This window comes from Sceloporus occidentalis, unplaced genomic scaffold (genome assembly GCF_023333645.1).
Source record: "Sceloporus occidentalis isolate IW3139 unplaced genomic scaffold, rSceOcc1.0.p SCAF_2, whole genome shotgun sequence".
In the NCBI taxonomy this organism is placed as follows: Eukaryota; Metazoa; Chordata; class Lepidosauria; order Squamata; family Phrynosomatidae; genus Sceloporus; species Sceloporus occidentalis.
Window position 1 is genome coordinate 243,046,872 of NW_028316982.1, and position 25,010 is coordinate 243,071,881.

At 40.2% G+C, this 25,010-nt stretch overlaps 2 protein-coding genes across 7 annotated transcripts in view; both read right to left on the bottom strand.

The window, feature by feature from the left end:
- Nucleotides 1-2,606, bottom strand: part of LOC149319888 (WD repeat-containing protein on Y chromosome-like) — a 52,074-nt gene extending 49,468 nt beyond the window's left edge. The window contains exon 1 of the mRNA XM_089512541.1: nt 2,065-2,606. Within this exon, the coding sequence (XP_089368667.1) occupies nt 2,065-2,132 (68 nt within the window). The 5' untranslated portion in view covers nt 2,133-2,606. The remainder of the gene's footprint in view (nt 1-2,064) is intronic.
- Nucleotides 2,607-6,664: 4,058 nt separating this feature from the next.
- TEX26 (testis expressed 26) lies at nt 6,665-24,489 on the bottom strand. 6 transcript variants are annotated; one of them, XM_089512543.1, is made up of 7 exons: nt 24,165-24,489; nt 19,322-19,403; nt 16,393-16,555; nt 15,267-15,426; nt 11,678-11,851; nt 11,069-11,230; nt 6,665-8,340 (listed from the first exon to the last, which is right to left on the bottom strand). In XM_089512543.1, the coding sequence occupies exons 1-7, from the start codon at nt 24,316-24,318 to the stop codon at nt 8,195-8,197; spliced, it is 1,041 nt and encodes a 346-aa protein (XP_089368669.1). In that variant the 5' UTR covers nt 24,319-24,489; the 3' UTR covers nt 6,665-8,194. The 6 variants fall into 6 exon arrangements, with proteins under 6 accessions (XP_089368669.1, XP_089368668.1, XP_089368671.1 ...); XM_089512542.1 differs by having other exon boundaries at nt 19,322-19,406; XM_089512545.1 differs by lacking the exon at nt 24,165-24,489 and adding an exon at nt 24,106-24,127.
- Between the last annotated feature and the right edge of the window lie 521 nt (nt 24,490-25,010).

Below are 25,010 nucleotides of genomic sequence, written 5' to 3' on the forward strand. Positions count from 1 at the left end.
ATCATAGCTCCCACAATCCTTCAGCCAACATGACCACTAGTCATGCTGTATGGAGGATTTTGGGTACTGCAGTCTTAAAAAAGAAGTTTTCAAGCTTTGGAGCGAAGCAGATAGGGAGGAAGGAGTGGCCAGAAGCTGCTCCTAGCCTAGTCACTCTGGGGCCATGGCAAACACACACTGGGACCCCAAGGGCATCTCTTGTCACAATCCCAAATAAAAACAGAAAAGATCCACGCCTTTGGGGTTGGATTTGGGCCACCTTAGGTAGCCCTGGTGCAACCCCAGAGTGGCTTCCGGTGCTCTGGGGGCATGTGTGGTGTAAATGACATGCCCCAAGAGTGGCTGGAAGCTGCCCACGTCTGCCCATATGTTTCAGGCCTTTGTATGTGTTGGTGCTTAGTATCTTCTGCATGATAATACAGTCAGCCCTTTGTACCTACTGATTCTTTATCCATAGAGTCAACCATTCATGGTGTAAAAATATTTTTTTAAATAATCCAAAAAGCAAACTTTGATTTTGCCATTTTATATAAGGGATGCTACTTTATTATGCCATTATATACAATGGGACTTGAACATCCAGGGATTTTGCTATCCACGGAGGGTCTTGGAACCAAACACCAGTGGGCCTACTCTATACAAGTTTTAGAATATCTTTAGCCTGCTTAAAATGATAAAAGCTGTGTAAAGTGACAAAGGGCAGCATGGGTACATCTATATTCCCACTATTTGCCCACCTCAGAAATAATCCTGGAATTTAATTTTTCTAATGGAGGTGAAGATCTTGAGTTAGAGAACCTGTTGACCTCTTACAGAAGACCAATTTCCTGGGCTTTAAACCAAGGGTGGTGGTAACATTATGCAGGTGTTCATATGAGCAGAAAAATGGAGATGGCTTTGACCCTGAGATCAAAATGCATTTGCAGTGGTTCTCAAACTTTGGTCCTCCAGATGTTGAACTTCAGCTCCCAGAATTCCTGACTGTTGGCTAAGTTTCTTAGTGCTTCTGGGAATTGAAGTTCAGAACACCTGGAGAACCAAACTTGGGAACCATCATGCTAGAGGAACAGCTGGGTTTCCTTAGGAATGCTTCAAAACTTAGTATATAATTCAAGCCAAAAGGAACAGGTGAACACCAAGGTGCTTTAAAAAAAAGTGAAGCTGTTGCTATTTGTCAAGTGATGACTTGGATCAATTCAGTTGGAGGATTTGCTGTTATTGGGACAGTGAATCTTCTTTGACCCAATGTGCTGGGTCTGATTTGGAGACAGAAACCTGGATAGCTCCTTTAAAATCTGGTGTAAACCCTAAAACAGACTGCACCACTGAATTGTCCCTTCCAGGAAATAATTAATTTCACACTGTATAAATCTAATCATTGCAAGGGATTGCTAGCATGACTATTGTAACACTAAAAACATACAGTTCAGTTTCTTTGTGTGGGGTAATTTAAGATTCCTAAGGCTTCAGTCGTTTTAAGGAAACAAAAAATATTTAAATATAAAAATATCAAAGCCAAGCCTTTGCAATTGCCTCAGCAAAGCACTGCTTTTTTAATTCTTAAAATTTCTCCGAACTTTCCCTGAACCAGCTTTAACTTTTGCCTGTCTTTCTCTCCCTATGAAACCATATAAAGATTGTCTCCCTTGGCAGCCAATACTCAGTGGATGAAACTAATTATAACCCACAGCACATCCCCAACCAAGCAAAGCAGGCTGAACAAACAAAACAATGTGTTTTTCACAGAAAGAACATCCACAAGTGAAGTATACTTGCTGAGAAGACAGAAGTGTGACAGTATATATGTGCTAAGCAAAGAAACTGAACTTCCTGGCATAGAAAATTACCATTTATTAGAAGAAGAAAATAGCCACTTTGGTTCCTTGACAACAGGTAATAGCTTTCAAACAATACTGATCAGCAGGCAATCTTGGCCTCACGCAGCAAGTAAATTCCTTTTATTATTATTATTATTGTTATTTTTAAAGCCAGCAATGTATCTGTGTTTATTTTCAAAGAGAGTGGGAAAAATTCCTGCTCTTGTTTCATTTCCTCCCTGCTTACCTGCTAATCGTGGATGTTTCTAACTTTCCTGAAGCAGAAATTGGTCGTACTTTTCTCTTCAGTGGCATAATGATACCAATGATACCACTCCAGTTCCAGCTACTGAATTCTGCTGTGCATTTCTTATGTTTTCTAGTCCCTTAGATGGCAGCTTGTGACCACTTGGCTCAGAGGAAAGGAGAAGGTTGGCTAAGTCCAAAGTGAACAGTAGCTCCAATTACTGCATTCTTTGCACCTCCCTCAAGTTCCAGAGCAAACACATGGGAAGGAAACTGTAGCAGGTGCAGCATCCTCAGGTTCCTCACAAGGATCAGTGTCAATTAAAGTTATTGGGGGAAATCGATGAAGACTGCTATTTATGGGGAACACACTGCATCAATTTTGCAAGAACACATACACACCTCAGTACTTATTTATTTATAGTATTTATACCCCACTCTTCAGCCACAAAGGCTCTCATAGCGGCTTACAATTATTATTAATTATTATTATTCAGTATTAAACGTAAGCCTGGTAGATGTTCTTGAAACACAGTGGTAGAATTCAAAGCTATAGCCATGTTAGTCTGTAGAATCAGTATGTAGAGAGATCTTGTAGCACATTTGAGACTAACTGAAAGAAATTGGCAGCATGAGTTTTCATAGACTTCAGTCTACTTCCTCAGATGCATTTGGAAGTAGGCTGATGTCTATGAAAGCTCATGCTGCCAATTTCTTTCTTTTGGCTAGTCTCAAATGTGCTACAAGATCTTTCTACATATTTAAAACACAGTGTTTTGTTTCTATTTTTTTGCACTATACTGCCTAATCTCAGACATGCTTTCTCATAAGTACAGTCACATATAATAGGGCTTACTCCCAAGTATGTGTATATTGTTGTGTGCCTTCAAGCAACAGCAACAGCAAGATTCTGACCAGGCTGTTATACAGACAACACATAATATTGGTCTTAAAATAACTCTGCTGTCTATTTGTTTCAAGTCTGAATTCAAGGTACTGGTGATGACATTCAAGGCCCTAAAGGGCTTGGCCTTCATACTTGAAAAAACTCATCTCCCTATATATGTCTGCCTGAGGAATTAAATCTTCCAGAAGGGCTCTCCTCTCTGTCCCACCAGTGAGTCAATGATAGGGTCAGAATGTTCTGGTAATGACTAATCTATAGTTTTTTGTGGGTTTTTCAGGCAATGTGGCCATGTTCCAGAAAAGTTTCTTCCTGGAAGAAACTTTTCTGGAACATGGCCACATTGCCTGAAAAACCCACAAAAAAAAAACTATGGATGCCGGCCATGAAAGCCTTCGACTTTACAATGACTAATCTGCTTTTCCTTGAGATTCCTATGAGCTTAGTAACATTGCAGGTTCTAACTTTCCCCCCGATACAGAATATTTTTCCTTTATTGTGGCTCTACCATATTTTGGCCCATCTCTGACCTTCTCCTTCGGCTGCCACTACAAGAAAAGTAGGCACTACCGTCCTGTTAAAGATGATACCTGCCTGTGACTTATTATGTAGTAATATTAAAAGTATGTGGCTTTGCTTGAGTTCAAACCTGCTATGCAATTTTCACGTCAGTACTGGTTTTTCAACCCAGAAGTCCTTCATTCAGCACCAGCTTCAGAAGGGTTTGAAATCCCTTAGTCCTTGCCATTGTCCTTTCTCTTTCTCTTTCTCTCTGTTCTCTTTCCCCTTTCTCAGCCAAACTCTTTTTCCTCCTTGCCAGTATTACTCTTTTTCTAGTATACCACTACCCTACTGCTCATTCAGACTTCCATGTTCCTAACTCTCTTTTTCGCCTTTTCATCACACACGAGAACAATTTCTTTTAGAGTAATCTGCACAATCAAAGGCTTTACTATAAAGCATACATTGATATTTCTTCTGAAATTCTTTGGTGCACTCCATTAGCCACCATATGGTTGCAATATGATCTCCAGCTTCTTTTCTAAGAAAGGATAATTAATTAATTAATTAATTAATTAATTAATGGTATTTATATCCCGCCATTCAGCCCTAAAGGCTATCATATTGTGAAGCATTTTCGACAGAGTGTGTTACTGATTCTGCAAATAGCAAATAGAGATTATTATTTTATGTAACCTTTGTGAATCAATTTTATCTTATGTATACACATTTTAATAACATATACAGACCTTATATTAATAGTAACACATCCTTGCCCTATTGCTAGCTCTTGTAATATTCAGGATAATACAATATATATTGTCATTTGATGCAAGTTCATCATTTTGTATCTGAAAATAAACCAGCTAATACTGCCCACATTTAAAGCCTTTGCAATCAGTCATACTAAGAATTTATTCTGTTTTATGTGTTTTGATGTTAGATGTGTAGATGTGAATTAACTCAGACATCAGTTCTAGCATGCACAGGATTGCCAGCTCAGTAAGATCTTCAATGTTACTTTTGATCATTTTGCTTAAATATTACTAGATTGCTTGCAGCTGAGTTTTGAATTGACATGTATTGGAAAACATCAACATGTGCAGTGGGAAGATCTGTAAAATAGGGCTCTATTTATAGTGAGATGTGGTCCCAAACAGAGTGATTCATAAAGCAGCAAACCTAGCTGCCCCACTTTTTTGTTTTTAATCAATTTTCTTTCTCTGGTTGTGTTTGCTGCATATGTTGTTTCAAAGTTTCAAAACTGTTTTAATGTTTTAAAATGTAAATTACTTTCTGGGCCAAATGGCAACTAGAAATAAAAGTAGAAGTAAATAGTTCATATCTAATAAAGTACAAACTCCAGATCTACTTATGTCAGCTCAAATGCAAGTCTTGGAGTTTGATGAGGTGTTGCTGTTAACTGCCATCCAGTCAGTTGCGTTTATCACACTGAAGTTATTGGAGCTAAGATCAGGGGTGACTGCGGGTCGAACGATGTGAATTGACGTTATAACGTGAGTGTTTTATCACACCTGGTTGCCCTTCCATTATCCTTCCGAATTGAGGGGGAATCGAATCCAAGGCAAGTCACATGATATGGATTCAGGCAAAGTGGAGTGAGTGCAAATTGTATTACCACACCAGTAAATACCATGCGGATTCAACAATTCGAATTGGGACCTTTGCGCATGCTCAGTGGGGCCCTGAAGGCATCCTGAACCTTTGCACTTCCGGGGTGAAGAAGGGAGCCTGGTTCCACTTTCACATGAATGACAGCTGCACCTTTCTTCCTTCTTTCTATTTTCCCATCCCTGGCAGCCAAATTCAAAGGGGTCCTCCGTGTCAGAGCCCTCATCCATTTCAGCCACATCAACATCTATCCTCTTGTCATTCTCCTCATCTATTTAATCTACATCTCTCCTTCCCTTTGTAACAGTTTCCTTCTGTTAGGCTGCATCCACACTGGGGAAATAATCTGGTTTAACTCCACTTTAACTGTCCTGGTTCAGTGCTATGGAATTCTGGGAACTGTAGTATCCTGAGACATTGAGCCTTCTCTGCCAGAGAGCTCTGGTGCCTCAGCAAACTAATAACGTAAATTATTATTATTATTATTAATATTATTTTTAAAAAGTATTATTATTATTATTATTATTATTGGAGTTGGAGTTTGTTGTGGGGTCCTTGGCTTGAGGCTATGGAATTCTGGGAGTTTAATCTCTCCCTCCAGCCTCCTGTTTCTTTCCCTTCACATCTGTCATCTGGATCTACCCTCCATCCCTAGCCTCACGTGAATGATAAGGAGTGTCACCTATCTCTAAATGCCCTCTGCTTCATCCGAATGTATCACCCACCGGCCAAATTATTGTTGTTATTATTATTATTTTGCAGTGGAATTATTATTATTATTATTATTATTATTATTATTATTAAATTTCTTTCACTGCAAAATAGTGTAGAAGCTGCAGTTCTACTTGGAAGTAAATCCTGCCTCCACCTTGGCCCCACTTTGGAGGACGTCCTGCCCCCCACCCCCAAAGAGTCCTTTAGAAAATTTACTAACCCCTCTTTTCCCTTTCTTTCTCCCCCATCTCCCCCCTCTTCACCAGCATGTCTCCTATCCACGTTAAAACGTGAATGCATTCATTCAGTGAGGAGCACCAGAAGCAAATGGGGCAAAATTGCGGCACGGCATCATGGGAAATTTGCAACTCGGAGTTTTTGCGGTGGTGTACCAGAGCACAAGCAAAGTATCATTCCACACCAGACCAATTTGCAGTGAATTTGAAGCGAGCTTGAATGCGAATCCTGTCAACTCACTTATTTAGCGAACCCTCCAAAATGAGTAAGGATTCAGTCCGGAAGCACCGTGTAAGCACAATGGGAGGAGCTCCCACTGAAAGGAACCAGGTGTGAAAATACATTAACGTTATAACATGAATTTGCATCGCTCGATTCGCAATCACCCTGGATCTGAGCTGGAAAAACCCTGTTTGATAAATGCCAGTTTCAACTTCAACTTAATGAGAGATTTCCAAATCACCCTTTCATCAACAGCCCTGCTCAGGTCTTTTAAACTCAGGGTTTCCTTTGTTAGTCCCATATATATGGTGATCTCCTTGCTGGTGTGTGTGTGTGCGTGTGTACATACACAGACACACACACACATACATCTGTGCTTAAGGTTAGTTCCGTACCTGTACATATGGTTCCATACATATAATAATAATATTAATAATAATAATAAAATTTATTTCTATTTGCCGCCTCTCCCTATGGATTGAGGCGGGATTACAGCAGTCAGTATATTACATCACTAAAAACTTAACAATTATAAAGCATAAAATCTACATACTATCCATACAATATAATTTACAGTTTATTGACTCTTCATAAGAACATACCATACTAGCAGAAGTGAGATGTTTTACAGTAGATTTGTTGGGTAAGCTCGCCAGACGAGATCCATCTTCAGTACTTTCTTGAAAGCATCGAGAGTGGTAATGAGACGGATCTCCTCCGGCAGGTCATTCCACAACTTGGGGGCCATGGCAGAAAATGCTCTATGGGAAGTAGTCACCAGCCTGGTTTTTACGTAATCTAGAGACTTCCTCCCAGATGTTCTGAGAGTGCGGGGCGGATATGGTAGTAGGACTGCAGCTTTATCTGACCAATGTGGAAATACATAACTACAGGGGATTACAACAGCATTTCAATGAAGAAGGGAACTCCAACCATTACAGTTAAGATTGCAATATTTGAGTACTCTTTTAGAACTGATTAAAATGAAATCTTTAACTGATGCCCTGCTTAACCAGACAATATATTGTAATGTAATGTATTCTTTCTAGAACAGGGACTCATACATACCTGCATAATACAGGGATTCGTAAGTACCTGCTGCATAGGCTAATAGGATTTAGAAGTATTTATGCTTCTCTTACACACATGGTTGCCTCTTCCAATACTATGGGCCGTTTCACACTGCGCAGTTCTAGCACTATGGTTCCACTTTAACTGATGTGGAATTGTAGTTTGCTGTGGTACCAGAGCTCTCTGAGAGAGAAGGATGTCTCCAAAAACTACAGTTCCTAGAATTCCATAGCACAGAACCATGGGAGTTAAAGTACTGTCAACCTGGATTATTTCTGCAGTGTGCATGCAGCCTAAGTTCCACTGATTCAAAGGGGCTCACAGATGCATTTAGGCAACAGGAATTATCCTTTGCCCTCATTATTTTTTCAGCATATGCATAGCAAATTATTTAGTTGACTAAAACTCATTATTAAAAACTCACAATCATACTTTCTTTAATAAAGCCCCAGACCTGGTTAAAATATTTGACATCCAGAAATCAATTTGATGCTGTAAGAAAGCAAAATTAAAGTTAGAATGAATGTTTTCCTCTTTCAAACAAAATTATATTATTTTTATCATTTTATTTAAAGTTGCAACACTGTTATAACAAGGAGATAGTAGTGTGGGAAAATCTCATCCTCAGCACAACTGGAGCTATGTAAAAGAAGTCGATTTGTAATATATGAAACACAGAATTCTCTGTGATAGTAATGAAGTTCCTGAATCAATACTGTATTTTCAATGTCAATTTGATTATCATAACTGTTACAGTCTTTTATAATTTCAAAATAAACCCTAGAGGGTTAAAAAAACCCTGGATGTAATTCTTCAAAAGGTTTACTATTGAGATAACTGCTAAGGGCATTCAGCTGTGATTCAGCTGCCCTGGAGGTGGCCGGATTTTCTCCTGAAAGTTGTCAGGTGCTAGGTTTTCTTCTGTCTTCTTTGAGGAAGAAAGCCTTGGGAATGTTTTGTCTACCTTGTCAAGGAAGTTCTGAAGGATTGCTTTTTCTGCACAAAAAATAGAAAGAAAGATATTACTAAGCTTAAATATTCAGACAAAACTAACTCTAAGAACTGTTTCACATGTGAACAAAGAATGAGTAGGTTGTGAAAGCATCCTACTAAAAAATAAATGCATCTTTGTATTTAAGCTGCACATCTTTAAAATGAGAATGTGAAGTCCCTTGGTGGTTATAAAATGTAATAAATATAATAATAAATGAAATTCAAAGTTGGGGGCGGTAACGGGGGGGGGGGACGACTGACCATTGTCAGACTTCTAGGAGGAAAGAAGGGAAAAGTTAACCTTTTCCTCCTCTGCTGCATTCCTCACAAAAGTCACTCTTCTAAAACTGATGTCTTCACCAATTAAAATTTTCCTCCCCATGCAAACAGTAGTTGCAGGCTACTTTTGATCAGAACTACAGCAGTGAAGGAAAATGCTTAACTGCTCCTCTCTGTTCTCTGCTGCAGTGTGGAAAATCATGTCAGGAGCTTACGCAAACAATTGCAGCAGGGAAGCAGCAGCAGCTGTTTGCATATATTAAAATAGGCTAGTCAAAAGCACACATCTCATTTGGCCTGAAGTCTGCTACAGTTAGCCTGTCTGTAAAGCCTCTGAAGCTCCACAGTGGTCAATGGAAGGCTATAACAAGATCAGTCAAAACAATTTACTTGTCACGTACACTGCAGAGCTGGCACCTGGGTTTGGCACTGCAGTGCAGCTGCCTATGTCCATTCCTCAGAAGGCCCACTACTAATCTGGCTCTTTTCTGGTGTCACTGTTGTTCCACATCCTCCTTGTGGCTACTGCTGCCTGTTCAGCTGCCTCTTTCAGACCTTTTCCTATGTGAAAATCTGGCACTCAAAAACTTTTTCAAAATTTCTCATGAAGTAAAGTTACAGCAAGGATTTGCTGTTTGTTTGTTTTTTTAAAAAAAATCCTATGCCACAGGCTCAGGTAATAATACTCTGTAACATTTTGCTACAAAACCTTTTTAAAATATAATCTAAATCTCCCTGAAGATAAGACTTCATTAAACATAATGAATGACTCTAAGGAGCAAAACAGATTACCAGAAGCCAGACTGAGGCCGCAGCAACCATATGCTGTGGTCCCAATCCACCTGAAAAAGGAGTGGCAAAGAACCGCACCTTTTTCAGGTGGCAAAAAAATGGCTTTGCCACCCACACCGTGGCCGGAAACTGGCTTCATGATGCTCTGGTGGCATGCAGCATCTAAACATCGTATTGCCGGAGCAACATGAAGCTGCCCCCATGTTAATGGCCGCCTGGAAGGCAGCGCAAAAGGGCCATCTGTTTCAGCCCCATGAGAGACTTCCAAGTCATCCTATCCTCAACTGCGCTGCTCAGCTCCTGCGGGTTCATAGCCATGGTTCCTTTGACAGAGTCTATCCATCTGGAATGCGGTCTTCCTCTTTTCCTATTGCCCTCTACTTTACCAAGCATTATAGTCTTTTCAAGCAAGTCATTTCTTTTCATAATATGGCCAAAATACAGCAACCTCAGTTTAGTCATTTTTGCTTCTAGGAAGAGTTTGGGCCTGATCTACTCTAGGACCCATTCACTGGTCTTTTCAGCAGTCTACGGTATTCTCAGAACCTTTCTCCAGCACTACATCTCAAATGAATTGATTTTCTTCCTATGAGCTTTCTTCATGGCCCAGCTCTCACAGCCATACATAGAAATGGGAAATACGATGTCATGAACAATCCTAACTTTAATATTTAGTGATATATTTTTACACTTTGAAATTTCGTTTTGTTCCTTCATAGCTGCCCTTCCAAATGCTAGTTGTCTTCTGATTTCTTGACTACAGTCTCTGCTTTCATTGATGATTGAGCCTATGTATGGAAAATTTTGAACTATTTCAATTTCTTCACCATCTGCTTTAAAATTATGTTGATCATCTGTTGTCATAATTTTGTTTTCTTGATATTTGGCTGTAAACCTGCCTTGGAATTTTCTGCCTTGACCTTCTTCAATAGTCTTTCCATATCTCTGATATTTTCTGCTAGTATTATAATATCATTTGCACATCTTAGATTGCTAATGTTCCTTCCTCCAATTTTCACACCTCCCTCCTGAGTTCAATCCTGCTTTCATATGATGTTCCTGGCATACAATTTAAATAGATAGTGAGATAGAAGACAGCCTTGCCTGAACCCCTTTTAAATTGGAAACCATTCCATTTTTCTGTATTCTGTCCTAACAGTAGCCTCTTGTCCTGAGTACAGATTATGCATGAAGACTATCAAATGTTGTGATATGAATAACTAGTATATAGTATGAATAAAATGAATAACTAGTATTGTTCAAGTCAAGTCCTAGAGTCTTTCCTGTTTATTGAGAATGGGAATTTTGCAAATGGAGAAATTACAAAACTTTGGCCCCATACAGACTGCCAAAATAAAGCTGCTTCAGATCACTTTGGAGGTATGCTGTTTAAATGATGCGTGTCCTAAGAGTCCAGAAGCTGCGCCAAAGCTGCGCTCCAGTCCTTAGGACTGGATTATGGCTTTGGTGTGGCTTCCTGACTCTTAGGACACATGCATCATTTAAACAACATACCTCCAAAGTGATCCGAAGCAGCTTTATTTTGGCTTGTCTGTATAGGGCCTTACTTTATATTTAAAACCCCTGATAGGAAGTTTACCACTTTTTAACTTCACAAATGCCCTTGCATAATTCATGGAATATCCCCACACTACCTTACCTGGATAGGGAGATCTGTCCACATATGCTTTAATTTCTTCTGGGTCTAGAGAATTCAAAACTGATACCATTTCAAGATAATCTCTCCCAAAATCTCTCTGGTATGTAGATAGTTGTTTGGTATGTTCATGATTCCAGATTTGAGCAGATGACACTGAAGGAACTGTGAAGGCAAGGAAAAAAGAGACATTTGAAACTCGAGTAACTTGCTTCCAAAGGAAACCAAATTTGTGTAGTGCTACACTCCTGGAATTTCTTATTACTTAGAGAAGTGTGTGTGTGTGTGTGTGTGTGTGTGTGTGTGTGTGTGTGTAGAATAAGTGATGTCAGAAACTAACAGTGAATCCATATTCTGTCCTCTTAACTTTAATTCCCACACTTTGTCCACTGAGTCAACTCTCTCTCTCTTGTTTACACTTCCTTGAGTAACCTCCTCATTATGGTTAATCAAGAATGTGAACACAGGTGACCCACAAATATGTGACCACCGGTGACCCTGAGACTACTGAATATATAGGCTTGCAAGAAAATGGGTCACTAAATCAAATTCCAAAAGCTATGCCCACAATCTTAAGCCAATGTTACACAAACCATGATAAAATATTCTCACCAGCGCCTTTTACTGGAACTTTGCGCTTTGCATTGCTTCCGTATTTCCAAGTAAAGTCCTTTAAGTCAGGGTCATGGATTTGTGGCTGGAAATGCCGCCTGAACTCAGTATCTGGAGGTCTTGGGACTAACATTTTCCAGTCTGGAGCAGCAGTAAAATCTTCTCTTGGAGCACCTGAAAAAGTTTAAGAAGAAATGCTACGGTGTATATATAAGAACTGAATAAATTCTTCACTCTGTGTGTGGACAGGGAATAATGTGAAAAGCAAATGATAATAAGCCATTTAGACTGTAATGCCCACATACCAGGAAGTAAATCCCATGAAATTTACTGAGGTCCACTTCTCAGTAGACATAGGATTGCAGTGTTAGTCTTATACGTTCCTTACTATGGACCAGTCACCAACAAGATTGTAAAGGAGCATGGAAACAATAAGAATTCCTCTAGTTTTAGTAGATTACTTAAGGATCATATTTTATCTCAGAAAGATGAACCAACAGTGACTGAACTGGCAGAATATTTTATGCAACCCATAAGATGGAGATCAGGTTCAGAAAGCCAACTGGGGATGCTGAAATTACAAGCTGAGTGCCTTTACTACACATCAACCTTATAACACTAGTGAATAGTAATCAGTGCTGGAGACACTGTGGGGAGAGGGGATGCTAAATAACATGCCTTCCCCTCAATTTTTTTAAAAAGTGTACTGAACCTTGGTTGGTTGGTTGTACTGGCCTGTACAAGAATAACCTTAGTGCAGCTGACTCTGGATCTAACCAGAACCAAAAGGTGTAATGGTTAGATTCCTTGCTCCTTCTTTCTTTAAGAAGCAGCTGTGTGTGTGTTGTAGTGGGCACTTGGATCAAGGTTATAGCACTGTAGAGCAGGGTACCACCTCTTTTCTATTTTATATACACCAATCGATGTTGCTACCAGCATGAAGAAAAGGAAAAATACCATAACATGTTTCTCCCCTGCCCCATCTCCTACACCAGACATATTCTCTATAGTCAACACTTGATGCAAAGGAGTAATTTAACTCATGGAAACAACAGGGGAATAATTGACAGCCTCCATGCACCTCCAGTCTAAACTGAGTACTCCAAGAGTGCTTTGGCTAAAACAAATGGAAATTGGAACTTCTGGTCATGAATCTCCCACATGCTGTTACATCCTTTGGCTCTGGGCCTTAACACATGAGGGGTTTTGCAGCTCAGATCCGGAGTCACTGCGGGTCCAGCCATGCATATTCACATTATGATGTGATATATTATCAGACATGATTGCTTTCTATGGGGGGGGGGGGTCATTCCGAGGCAGATCCACAGTCAGTTCAGAGTGACTCCTCACTTTTGTGAATTCGGTAACAAGCGAATTCACAAAAATTGTTTCCAAGCTCACTTCGATTTCACTTTGAATTGGTCTGCTGTGGAAGATCACCCCGATCTCACCCCCAGTGACCCCCTGCCACCTGTCCCATCATCCCCTGCCTGCTCCTTCACCCCAATCTCGCCCCCAGTGACCCCCTGCCACCTGTCCCATCATCCCCTGCCTGCTCCTTCACCCCAATCTCGCCCCAGTGACCCCCTGCCACCTGTCCCATCATCCCCTCCCTGCTCCTTCACCCTGATCTCACCCCCAGTGACCCCCTGCCACCTGTCCCATCATCCCCTGCCTGCTCCTTCACCCCAATCTCGCCCCCTCTGGCACCCTGCCACCTGTCCCATCATCTCCTGCTGCCTCCTTCACTCTGATGAAGGATGACAGCTAAGGAGGGGGCAGGGAAGGATGACAGCATCCAGAGCCCCACTGAACATGCACAAGGGTGCCAATTCGAATCGTTGAATCCCTCTGGTGTGGTAATACAATGTGCACTCGTTCTGCTTTGCCTAAGTAGAGACCACAATTTCATTCCTCAGGTATGATAATACATCACATGAATTGCCTTGGATCCGAAGTGACTCTGCTCCCCCCTCGCTTCAAATCGGAGCTCCTGTTTCACATGTGATAAGGCCCACTGAGGATGATCTAACTCAGAGGTAAATGAGTCAAATGTGCAAGATCTTTTTTTTAAAAAAAAAACTCTTAAGTCCAAGCCAGATGCAAAATAAGGTGAAGGTGGGGAAGCTACTACTCTGAGGATTATTTTTATTCTAAGGTTTTTAAATGGTTTTGTTTGTTAGTCACCTTGATTCCCTTTCTGGGAGAAAGGCAACATAGAAATGAAATAGATAAATAAATAAATAATGTTTGCTTGCTTGCTTTTATTTCTATGCTGCCTTTCTCCCCAGGCTGGGACTCAAGGCATCTTCCATAGTTTACAAAAAAAAGTTTAAGAACAATTTTTAAAACACACACACATATCAAAATACCATAAAGCTGATTTTAAAAACCATACAAGAGTTTAAAACATGTGAATGCGTATTGGAATGTAGTGTGGAAAACAGAAAAGAACAAAAAGAACTATTCAAAGGAAAGTTGGAAAGAGAAACAGCGGAATCGGAAGATAGCCACAGACTACAGTCCATCAGCAATGGGTTGAATAATGGTTTCCTGGCACACTACACACATTTCAACACTATCTAACCCCCATCCTCATGAGGGTGCCCTTGACCATCACATCCCCTCTCTGTTTCCTACACTACATTCCAATATCCATTCATATGGCTATCTACTCTCTTTGACTTTATGCAACAGCCTTCCTCCTGCCTTTGTCGCCCAATGACCATTGTTAAAACTGATCTTGTTACTGCATCTCCATACCCACAAGGTTTTGAATTTGAACTGACATTCTTAAACACAACCAGTATATATAGGTCTGTCTCTGGATTTTCCACTCCAAACATGTTTCTGAAGAAGTAGGTTCAAGTCTATGAAAGCTCATGCTACCAACTTTTTTGTTCAGATAGTTTCAAAGGTGCTTTAAGATCCCTTTGCATGCTGGTAAATTAACAATTTACCTTCTGCCTAATGGGAATACATTGTGGCCAGCATTCTGTTGGTTAGTAACAACTGAAGTAGACCAATCAATTGTTGAAAAATGAGTCTACATGTAGATAAACCCAATGGAGGATCTGGGACATTGTTATTTGCTACTACAATGGTTTTGCACATAGGACAAGAGAGTGGGAAAGGAGATATAGAACTTAGATGAAATGGTATCTTCCAGATCATGAAATAGGCTGTGATGTTCCTGGGGGACATATGTCTCTTCTATTCTGGATTACAGAAACAGCTGGGATGAAACAGCTGGGCAGGAAAAAGTGGCTTGAAGCTACCTTTTCTGAAGCCATATTGAAACACCACCATCTGCACTGCTGGCTCCCAAGGCAGCTGGAGTGCTCATATCATGATGACATGATATAGCTTCAAGCCAGGAAGAAGTGGAAAAAAGCTGCTTTTTTGAAACGGCTTTTTTCTGCATTAGGCACCTAGAAGGCACTATCTTGCTGGCTTCAAGGCATGTGTCATCTAAACGCCACCTCTTCAAGTCAGCCTGAAAGCACCTCTTTTTGCCTGTCTGTTTAGCCCCTTTGTATACTCTTAATTATAGTATTTCAAAAATAGGAAGAGAAGTTGAAGTCCTCACCTGGTTGGATCCCTAAATAATCTCTTGCATAAGATGTTTTATATTGGTTTTTTAATGCTTCCTCAATATCATGTTTGGTAATAGATTTTGTCCAAGGTGAAAAGCTTTCTGTAGGCAATTGTGTCTCCTCTTTGTGTTTCCTTTGCCACATCAGAAAACGCTAACAATACAAAAAGGGAAGGAGAAGAAAGTTGAACATGAAAAATGTGGTTAAGATAAGCACATCTTCAACTGTAATATGATTTGTTTTACTTAAGATCCTGATTTTCTTGGGTTTATAAAAATATGGCTATGAACACAAGAATTTTTCCATTTTACCCACTTGTCTGTTGCATTGTAATTTCCATGCCTTGGGGTTTTTTTATCCTAATTTTATGCATAACTAACAGACTAGCTGCTTCTCTCCCTTCTCCAAGTATAAACTGAGCATGTCACCATAAATCAGACAACTTGAAGGCAGACAACAAATAATAGTCTGACAAAAGGTGGGATTTCACCCTTTGTCCTAGCAGTGATCCATATTAGGGTTGGGTTCATAGGACTGCCAACCATCCCACGCAGAAACACGTTAGTGCACTTTACTTGGAATAACACATATAATTGAACTCAGTGAGGATCAGCCTACCTATTTCTAGTTGCTACGAGTCAAACTACATGCTAAATTAAATGCATAGTGTACAGCTGGAAAAAAAACTACTATTTTTACTCACAAGCAAGCAACCACCATGCAAGGGTAAGGGAAATTTAAATTTTACCTCTCTAACTGTGTTTTTAATTGAGCCACCTGCATAGAGGTTTAAAAAACTTAGAAAACATAACTCCATTGGTATCAATGGAATTTCTTTCTTATTTTCATCCCCAGAGTGGCTGATTTTTACTTTAAAAAAATAAGTGAAGGGAGAGATATAAATTTTGTTCATCTGTGCATGGTAAAGCCAATCCAGATTGGCACCCATATGTGGCATAAAAGGAGGGGGGGAGTAAAATCTGTAATATATATTTTAACTCTTAAGTCCCCTGATAGCATCTTTGAGGAGCCGTTCCAGAACCAAACTATAACAGGTAACTGCATACAAGACAAAATTTAGATACAATACATTGTATTGACAGCAACTGCATTCCTTACCTCTCCAGTCTGAGGGTTGTTTCTCCTTATTCCTGATGCAGTGCCAGCCCTTATAGCTTCTGCCTTGGAATAAGGCTTCCAGCAGTATTCATCTTGGTAAACATTTCTTCCAGTTGGTTCATCTACTTGAAAGGGAATTACATGCCCTCTCCCTGCTCTGGCACTGCAAGGGACAATGCATATAATATATTAGTCTGTTACTTCTAAAATATTTAAATTTGGTCTTGACTTATTTTGTTGATTTTTAAAGTATAGTAAATGCAAAGACAACATGGCTTCATTTGTCTAAACCAGGTGTGGACAAAGGACAATCCAAGGGGTATTTCCAGTTTCCCAGGGTTACAAAAATTGCCCTGAAATGTCCTCTAGGAGGGCATGGGAACATTTTTGCCATGTTTTTGGGTCCCCAGGCTATTTTTAGGTAAGGTACAAGACATACCTTTTCGAAAACATAGGGGGTGTTCAAGGACAATCAATTTCTTTTGTTTTTCTGTGTGTGTGTGTGTGTCTGTGTAGCTCTCCAAGGTCTCTTGCGGGAACTAACATAGTCCTCTAGCTTTCCGCAGTTGCCTACCCAGATGTAAATCATGAGTGAGCAGCTGTGGCAGATCCAATGACCAATTTCCTGTCCCTTAGACCATGGGGGGCACATGCACTACCAAAAATACCAGTAAAACTCCAAAAGAAAAGAAAAAGACACACACACACATATTTAAAAAAATCAATTTCTGGTTTAGAAAAGCAGACTTTTGATGTTAGCATAGGGGCCTTATACAATCTATTTAAAAGTTGAATTGATGTTTCTGGAAGCTCTGAGACAGAAAAAAAAAAAAGAGAAGTCCAGAGGGCTGCAATTTAACTGACCTAACTGAACAAAGAGCATAGCAAAATGCTTTCTAACAAGTCCATATATTAGTTTGTCTTGCGCAGTACTGCTGGCACTGAGAAGATTCTTTCCCAGAGCAAGTGTGTTGTAGAGATTTGAGTGCTGGACAAAGGAGATTATCACATGGGGAAAAGGAGGAGAGCAAAGGAGATCGCTCCCATCCTTATTGCACGATTGTGCAAAGATTATCAGATGATATTGCGCTTATTGTGTCATTATCCCATCCTTATGCCGTCCTTATCGCACAATGGTGCAAAAATTATCAGACAACATCACGCTTATCCCATCTTTCTCCCGTCAGTGAAGTGGAATGGCCCCATCACTTTGTATTAACGGAAATTCTCATTAATAGAAAGTGATCGGGCCATTACACTTCACTGATGGGAGAAGGATGGGATAAGCGTGACACGATAAGGATGGGAGCGCTCTACTTCGCTCCCTCATTTCCTTCGTGTGATAATCTCCTAGTCTACGAAAGTTCATGCTGCCAACTTCTTTCTTTAGTTAGTCTCAAAGGTGTTACAAGAGCTCTCTACATACTGATTCTACAGACTAACACGTCTATATATTTGAATTCTCCTCTTTATCGTTCTTTATCTTAACATTAGATTTGGACCAAGCAGCCCTTCAAACAGAATACAAGTTCAGAGAACAGTCCTCTGTACAATGGGACACACAGCTATCCTATCACACTGGTTTTTAACTCCAGAAAGGAACATCTTCTGCTGCGATTTGCCTTCATCTTGAATACAGTCGGTCCTTGGTATCCACTGAGGTTTGATTCCAATACCCCTTGTGGATACCAAAATCCATGGATGCTCAAGTCCCACTACATACAATTGTCCTTTTCATATAAAATGGCAAAATCAAAGTTTGCTTTTGGGAATATACATATACGTGTGTGTGTGTGTGTGTTTATTTCAAGCCATGGCTGGTTGAATCCATGGATAAAAAGAAATCCATGGATATGGAGGGCCGACTGTATTCTGTTTGCAGCAAGCTGCACCTTTAGGGCCAAGAATCAATAGGAGGGTGAAATTTGGCAGAAAACAGACGTCAGGACTCAGTCCATTTCAAGAGCACTGAGGGGGCATTCACAGTCATTTTTTTTGTCCAGAGGAGATGAGTATCTCCATGCTGATACATATTGGGTTCCAAAATCCATTTTATTTTGGTTCACAAATCTCTTTGAGTCATTTTAACCCTAGTGTTATTCACACATGCCATCATTTTGCGTTAAAATGGAGCTGCCTCCCTTCGAAGAAACAAGACAGACTGTTCCAAATTAATTCAGAAGCTCATTCACACTGCCAACAGTTTGGATCTTTTAGGAAAAACCTGGAGAAAACCCATTATCAAATATCCCAGGTTAAGTGGGTTTCTTGTTACCACCACCCCAAAGTGCATCAAGGGCATTTGGGACATGTGTGAACAACAAGGATTCAACCCAGATTCATCCCAGATTATTTTCATAGTATGAATGGGGCCTTAGTTGATCTAGGGATCTTCTTCCCTCAACAAAGAATGTGTTGCTGAAGCTCACTTTGTAGTTTGGGCTAGATCAAGGATAGAAAACTTGTGGCTTTCCAAAATTTGCTACTCCACAGCACCTCCTCTCACCACTGACTGGAACAGATAGGACTTGCAGTCCCAACAACATCTGAAAGGTCACACGTTCCCCACCCTAGCCCTATACATTGGGACAAAGTTGCATTTTTAACCTGCTTTTAACCCTGCTTCCAATATAAGCACAGCCATGTACTAGGACTAGTTGACAAGGGACCACCCAGGAAACAAATAAACAGAAGAAAACAATATGGCTCTGCATCTAAACAGAGTTTTAAGTTGAACAAAGCCTAATCAAGTGCTTTCGAAAGCTAGCATTTCTTTTACTGATTGCGCTTGATAAGACATTGGTGTCAGTGAGAGTGCTGTCTGTAAATTACACATTCAAAAGGAGTCAAATATCAAAGGTGTTTTAAGAGAAAAAGAAAAAGGAACATGACTGAAAGGTTTCAATTAGTTGAATCAATGCCATCTTACCAATCTGCATCAGGATCTGTTGCAGGTTTAAAGAGAAAATCGTGTTTCATTGTTGATTCATAAGGATCCCAGTTTATTTTACCTACTAAAAACAGTACTTGTTAAGTGCTATAAATGTTAAGTACATTCTAGGTTTAAAATGATAATTAAATAACCTATTTCTCCCAAAGTGCTGTAGTATCTTGACACCAGGTCCAGACCTGGACTGAGTTGGTCCGTACCATTGTCCTTATTAGAATCATAGTACAATTGTACTTACTGTTACAAACACAACAGCTATACATGATTATCATTATATATAGCTTATTCCTCAGGTAATAATACAAAAAACATCCTTACAGTTTAGTTAGTTCGCAAAAGTCCCTGTTCTGCATTTCTTTTTCTCTCTCTGATCAGCCAACTGGCACTTAACAGAATCTTTAAAAAGCAACATTCAGAATCTGTTCTGATTCAATTTAAAGAGACAAAACCTCCCAAAAGTAACTTTTCTTTATCAAAATGGCAAGATTCCCCCCCCCCCCCCAATATAATTCTAGTCATGGTATTGTATCCACAACAACAGATGTAACTGTTAAGGTGAACTATGAGCATGATTGAAAGGGTACAGCGATAAATTTGTTCATCTATAAGATGCCACCAGGTTCTTGGGCTGCTTTTGCTGCAAAAGGCTCACACAGCTACTTGTATAGGAGATTATCACATGGTGGTGATGGTGGTAGTTTAAACGGTGCTTAACTGGTCAAAATCGTGCAATTAATATTAAAACGTGATTAAAATGCTATTAACACAAGCACCATTATCCCATGAATAACCAGGAAATAACCAGGCAATAAATCGCAAAAAATCATTCATGGGAAAATCCCCGGAATTATTTGCTGCTGTTTATTGCCTGGTTATTCACGGGATAATAGCACTTTAATCACGTTTAATCTCAATGCCGTGTGAAAACCATTAGCGCCATTGTGCGATTATCACAGGATATTCCCGGAATATTAGCACTTTGAATATGATGTGTGAAAGCCATTAGTGCAATGGCGTGATTATGGGAGGTTAATCACCGTTTATACTTCCAATCCCCTCCCGTGTGATAAATTCCATAGTGTAAATGGGCCTCCTCCTGGGCTGTTAGACTCAGGTGGCGCTCATTCATACTATACAATTATAGCAGTATGATTCCACTTTAATTGCCATGGGATCATCCTGTGGAATCCAGGGGTTTGTAGTCTGATGAGACACTAGAGCTCACTGGTTGAGAGCTCTAAATCACCCTCTCTAAAGTGGAATTGTAGCACCACAACAATGTAGTGTGAAAAGGTCTATGCCATGCCACTATTAAGATACAACGTTAGGGCATGTCTCACGTGTTAATTGCACAGAAACACACATAACCATCATGCAACCGTAATGACTATTGGAAATGATCTAGCCATTTGCAGCTTATGGAGTGTACTTAGGCCACATCAGTTTTTCACAGACAACAAATGACCTTATTTAATGCTGCCGATACACCAGTTTTCTGCGCTTCTGTCTTTGAAAAGAAACTGCACACTTTATAGGGTTATTAATTGAGGCTTGTGGAATATGGTGGCTGTCTCCCTACTGGTGCTGTCCAGATGGCTGAACTCTATTTCCCATCTGGCCAACCTAGCCGATAGTCATGGATGATGGCAATTGCCCAAAACATCTGTAGGTTTTGGGAAACTAGTTTACAGAGACTCTGGTTTCATTCCCAAATTACAGATGACATTAATCACGTGCCATTTCTGCCCATATGTTCTTTATTGAAAACAGCCACCCCCCACCCCCCCGGTGTCCTAGGATATGTGGTTATTTCCCATTGATATACTTAAATCAAAAATATTTCAAACACTCCTATTCTATTTTGAAACAAAGGAAACATTTCAACTATGCATAATATAGTCAAGCTATCTCCCTGCAGAAACTCAGCTGGGTTTTTCCATTTCATTTGCTTCCAATCCAGACACTTCCTTTCTACCTCGTTTTAGCATATTAAAGCCAAACAAAAATAGCTTAATACTGGACCATGAAAAGGAAATACAGGACAAACCAAAATGCCAATGAAAGTGTGAAAGCTTTTAAGTACCCTAGAACTTAATTGATGCTGAAGAGGGCTGGAGTCTCCCCCAAAGCTAATGCCAAATAAAATTTATTTAGTATTTTCAGTTGCTGCAAGGCTCTGTTTAGTTTTAGCTCCAATAGAGGAACATGATTACTGTACTTGCCAAAACTGAAATTTCCAAAACTCTAATACTACTGACCCTGATGAGGAGTCCTGGAAAATTCAAAAGCTTGTACGCATTTGTGATATTCTTGTGGGTCCTAATACAAAGGGTGACCAGCTGTCTCCCTTATCTGAAATGCTTGGGAACAGAAGTGTTTTGTCTTTTATATTTTTTTTCTCTGGATTTGGGAATATTTGCATACACATGGGATCTTGGAGATGGGATTCAAGTCTAAGCATGAAAGTAATAGCCAGAATGTAATTGTATACACAATATTTTTCACACTTTTGTGCACAGTCTGGATGCACTGAACCATCAAAAAGCAAGTGTCATTATCTCAGCCACCCATATGGACAGTTCTGGGAATATTTGGGAATTTCAGATAAGGCAGAGTGACCAGATGTCCTAAACGCAAAGGAGGACAAGGCAGTGCAAAATGTAGGAATAAATAGAAGGATAACAATATGGATGATCAGATGTAAATATTTGTTATATGTTTAATTGTTTAAATGTGTAAATGTTGGTTTTAATAGGGGTGTTCCTAGGGTTATGGGGTTTCTTCTTCTTTATTCCTTAGATGTTGTAATAGTCTATTCTAAATAAAAAAAAAATAAAAAAATAAAAAAATAAAAATGTAGGACATTCAAGAAAAATGTGGGGCCTTACCAATAAAAGTGAAAAACACTCATAGAAATGTAATTTTCTGCTTTGTAGGATATTATCATACTAGACTGTTATAGCGCTATTGGTACAAAACACACTGCAGAGTGCTTTAATACCCCCGATTCAATGCCGGGGGATCCTAGGAACTGCAGTTTTGTGAGACATTTAGCCCTATCTGTCAGAGAGAGCTCTGGCGCCACAATAAACTACAGTTCCCAGGATTCCCTAGCACAGACCCAGGACAGTTAAAGCTGTGTCAAACTACATTATTTCTGCATTTGTTGGAACTTTATTCCACTCTAACTGTGACGGCTGCCTCCTATGGAATCCTGGGAATTGTAGTTTGGGGAGGGGCATTTTAGAATTCTCAGCCAGGGGGCTCTTAGGCCTCACTGAACTACAAATCCCAGAATGCCGCAGGAAGCAGCCAGAGCAGTTAAAGTGGAATAGCAGTGATATAACAGTGCAATTATGGCATTATTAGACTGAAAATGGGAGACATTTTGAAATCCTTCCTGGCCAGAAGATTGAAATGTAGGAAAATGTCCTGGAAAAGGAGGGTGCCTGGTCACCCAGATATAAAGGAAGGGTCAACCTGTAGAGCCATTTCCCAACTGACAGGAAATTACCACACTAAACTCTTACATAGTGCTGCTATTCCACTTTAACTGCTCTTGTTTCCTCCTGTGGCATTCTGGGGATTTACAGTTTAGGGAAGCGCAGTTAGAACATTTCTGTTTTAACATGTTATGTTTTAAATTATAACTGTTTTAATTCTTTAAATTGTTTAATTTTAGGCCTTCACTGACTGACCGTCCCATTATACTGATATGGTTTGCCCTTGTCTGCCCCAAGATGCCTCATTTTAATTTATTTTAATCTGTATTTTATAATGCTGTTGTTTAGTTTTATAATTAGGGGAAGTAAGGGGATTATGTAATTTTTATTTATGTATGTGTTGTGTATGTTGTTGATGTGTTTTATTGTTGTAACCTGCCTTGATCCTTTTGGGAGAAGCGGGCTATAAATAAAAAATTATTATTAAATTTTTTATTGTTTTAATTTTTATATTTATATATTTTAATATTGTTGTACTGTTTTTAAATCGTATTGTTTTATATTTGTTGAGTCTCTGTATTGGGAGAAAGGCGGTACATAAGAAAATAATAATAATAATAATAATAATAATAGAATAGTGTTTCCGCAAAACATTGGCCCTCTCCAGATGTTTTGTACTTCAGCTCTCATAAATTCCTGATTCTTTTGGGAGCTCAGGTCTAAAAAAACATCAAATTTTGGGAAACTGAGGTCCAAAGAAACACTGATTTTTAAGAATTTCCAGCCAGGGACCTCTCAGGCCTCACTGAACTACAAAACCCAGAATGCAACAGGAGGCAGCCAGAACAATAGAAGTGGCACTATAACAGTTGTTCAAATGATTCAGTGGTCCCCAAGTTGTGCCCTTTAAGAGATTTTGGACTTCATCTCCCAGGAGCCTCAGCCATGTTGGCCAATAACGTGGGATTCTGGGAACTGTAGTCCAAAACCCCTTAAAGGGCACAATTCAAAGATATAGCCTTGTTTCATGCCAGAACCCTTAATTTCTTTCAGTATAGTCTCAAAGGTGCTATAAGATTTTTGAAAAGGTCAGTTTCAGGGACCACTGAGATGCTTTTCTAGGCAAGGAGGAAAGGGCAAACGGCGTCAGGGTGGCCAAAGCGCATGCGCCTGTTTCTTTAGCGCATGCTCACTGGGGGATTCTAAGATTCCCCTCAGACGCCTCTTTCCTCCTCAGAGTTGAGGCGCATAAAGAAGAAAGGGCAAAGAAAGGCGTCTGGGCGGCGAAAGCGCATGCGCTCTTTTTCTGCGCATGCTCACTGGGGGATTCTAGATTCCCCTCAGCGTTGAGGCGCACAAAATGGCGCCCGACCCCTCACCTGCAATCGGCGAAGGGGATGGCGACGCCACCCGAGCCGACCTTGGTCTCCAGGGAAAGACCTTCGGGGCTGCGGAGGCTGGAGCGGGCACCGCCGCCGTGGCCCCATTAATAGGGGGCAGGAGAGGGCCCTGCTCCCGCTCGGTGGGCTCCATGCCAGGCCCCTCTGCCCCTCAGTCCGTCGCCGTTGAAGTACCGCTGAGGAGAAGCAGCGGGGAAAAGAGGGACCACGGCGAGGCGGCTGCCTCCCTCCGTCTCTCCCTCCCGCTCTCCCGCCTTCCCTCCTGGTTGCCCCGGCATCGGGAGTGTTATTGTGACCAAGGGAGCGTGATGCACCCTTGTTGCCTCGCAAAAGGCGGAGTGGGTTTCCTGAGGGACGGCATTGGCAGGAAGAACTAAGCGCATTCCTAGGAGATAGAGACACCCTGCGAGGCAGGGCATGCCAGAGAATAATAATAATAATAATAACAATAACAATAACAACATTTATTTATATACCCCTATTCCAAATTCCAAATTGGATCACAGCGGTGTACAGCTAAAAGTGATACAAGATAGCACAGACTGTTAAAAACACACAAAACAGATCTGGCAGATGGCTAAATTTTATTATTATTATTATTATAAAATAAACTTATTATGACTGTCCCGCCTTCCTCCCAGTACAGGGACTCAAGGCGTCTTACAAACCTAAAACAGCCCCAAGTTAAATCACTAAAGCAATGCGCTCATCCCTCCGTATTTGTGGCTTTGATTATTCACTGATTTTTTATTAATATGTATTTATTTATTGATACCCCGCTCTTCAGGCAAAAGGCTATCAGAGTGGCTTACTTTGTTTTCTTAA

Coding starts and splice junctions, on each gene's coding strand:
- TEX26 (XM_089512542.1), bottom strand. CDS start 24,318: ATGGAGCCCACCGAGCGGGAGCAGGGCCCTCTCCTGCCCCCTATTAAT. Junction 19,407..24,164: donor ATCCCCTTCGCCGATTGCAG/GTGAGGGGTCGG, acceptor TACTGTTTTTAG/TAGGTAAAATAAACTGGGAT. Junction 11,231..11,677: donor AGTTCCAGTAAAAGGCGCTG/GTGAGAATATTT, acceptor TTGCCTTCACAG/TTCCTTCAGTGTCATCTGCT.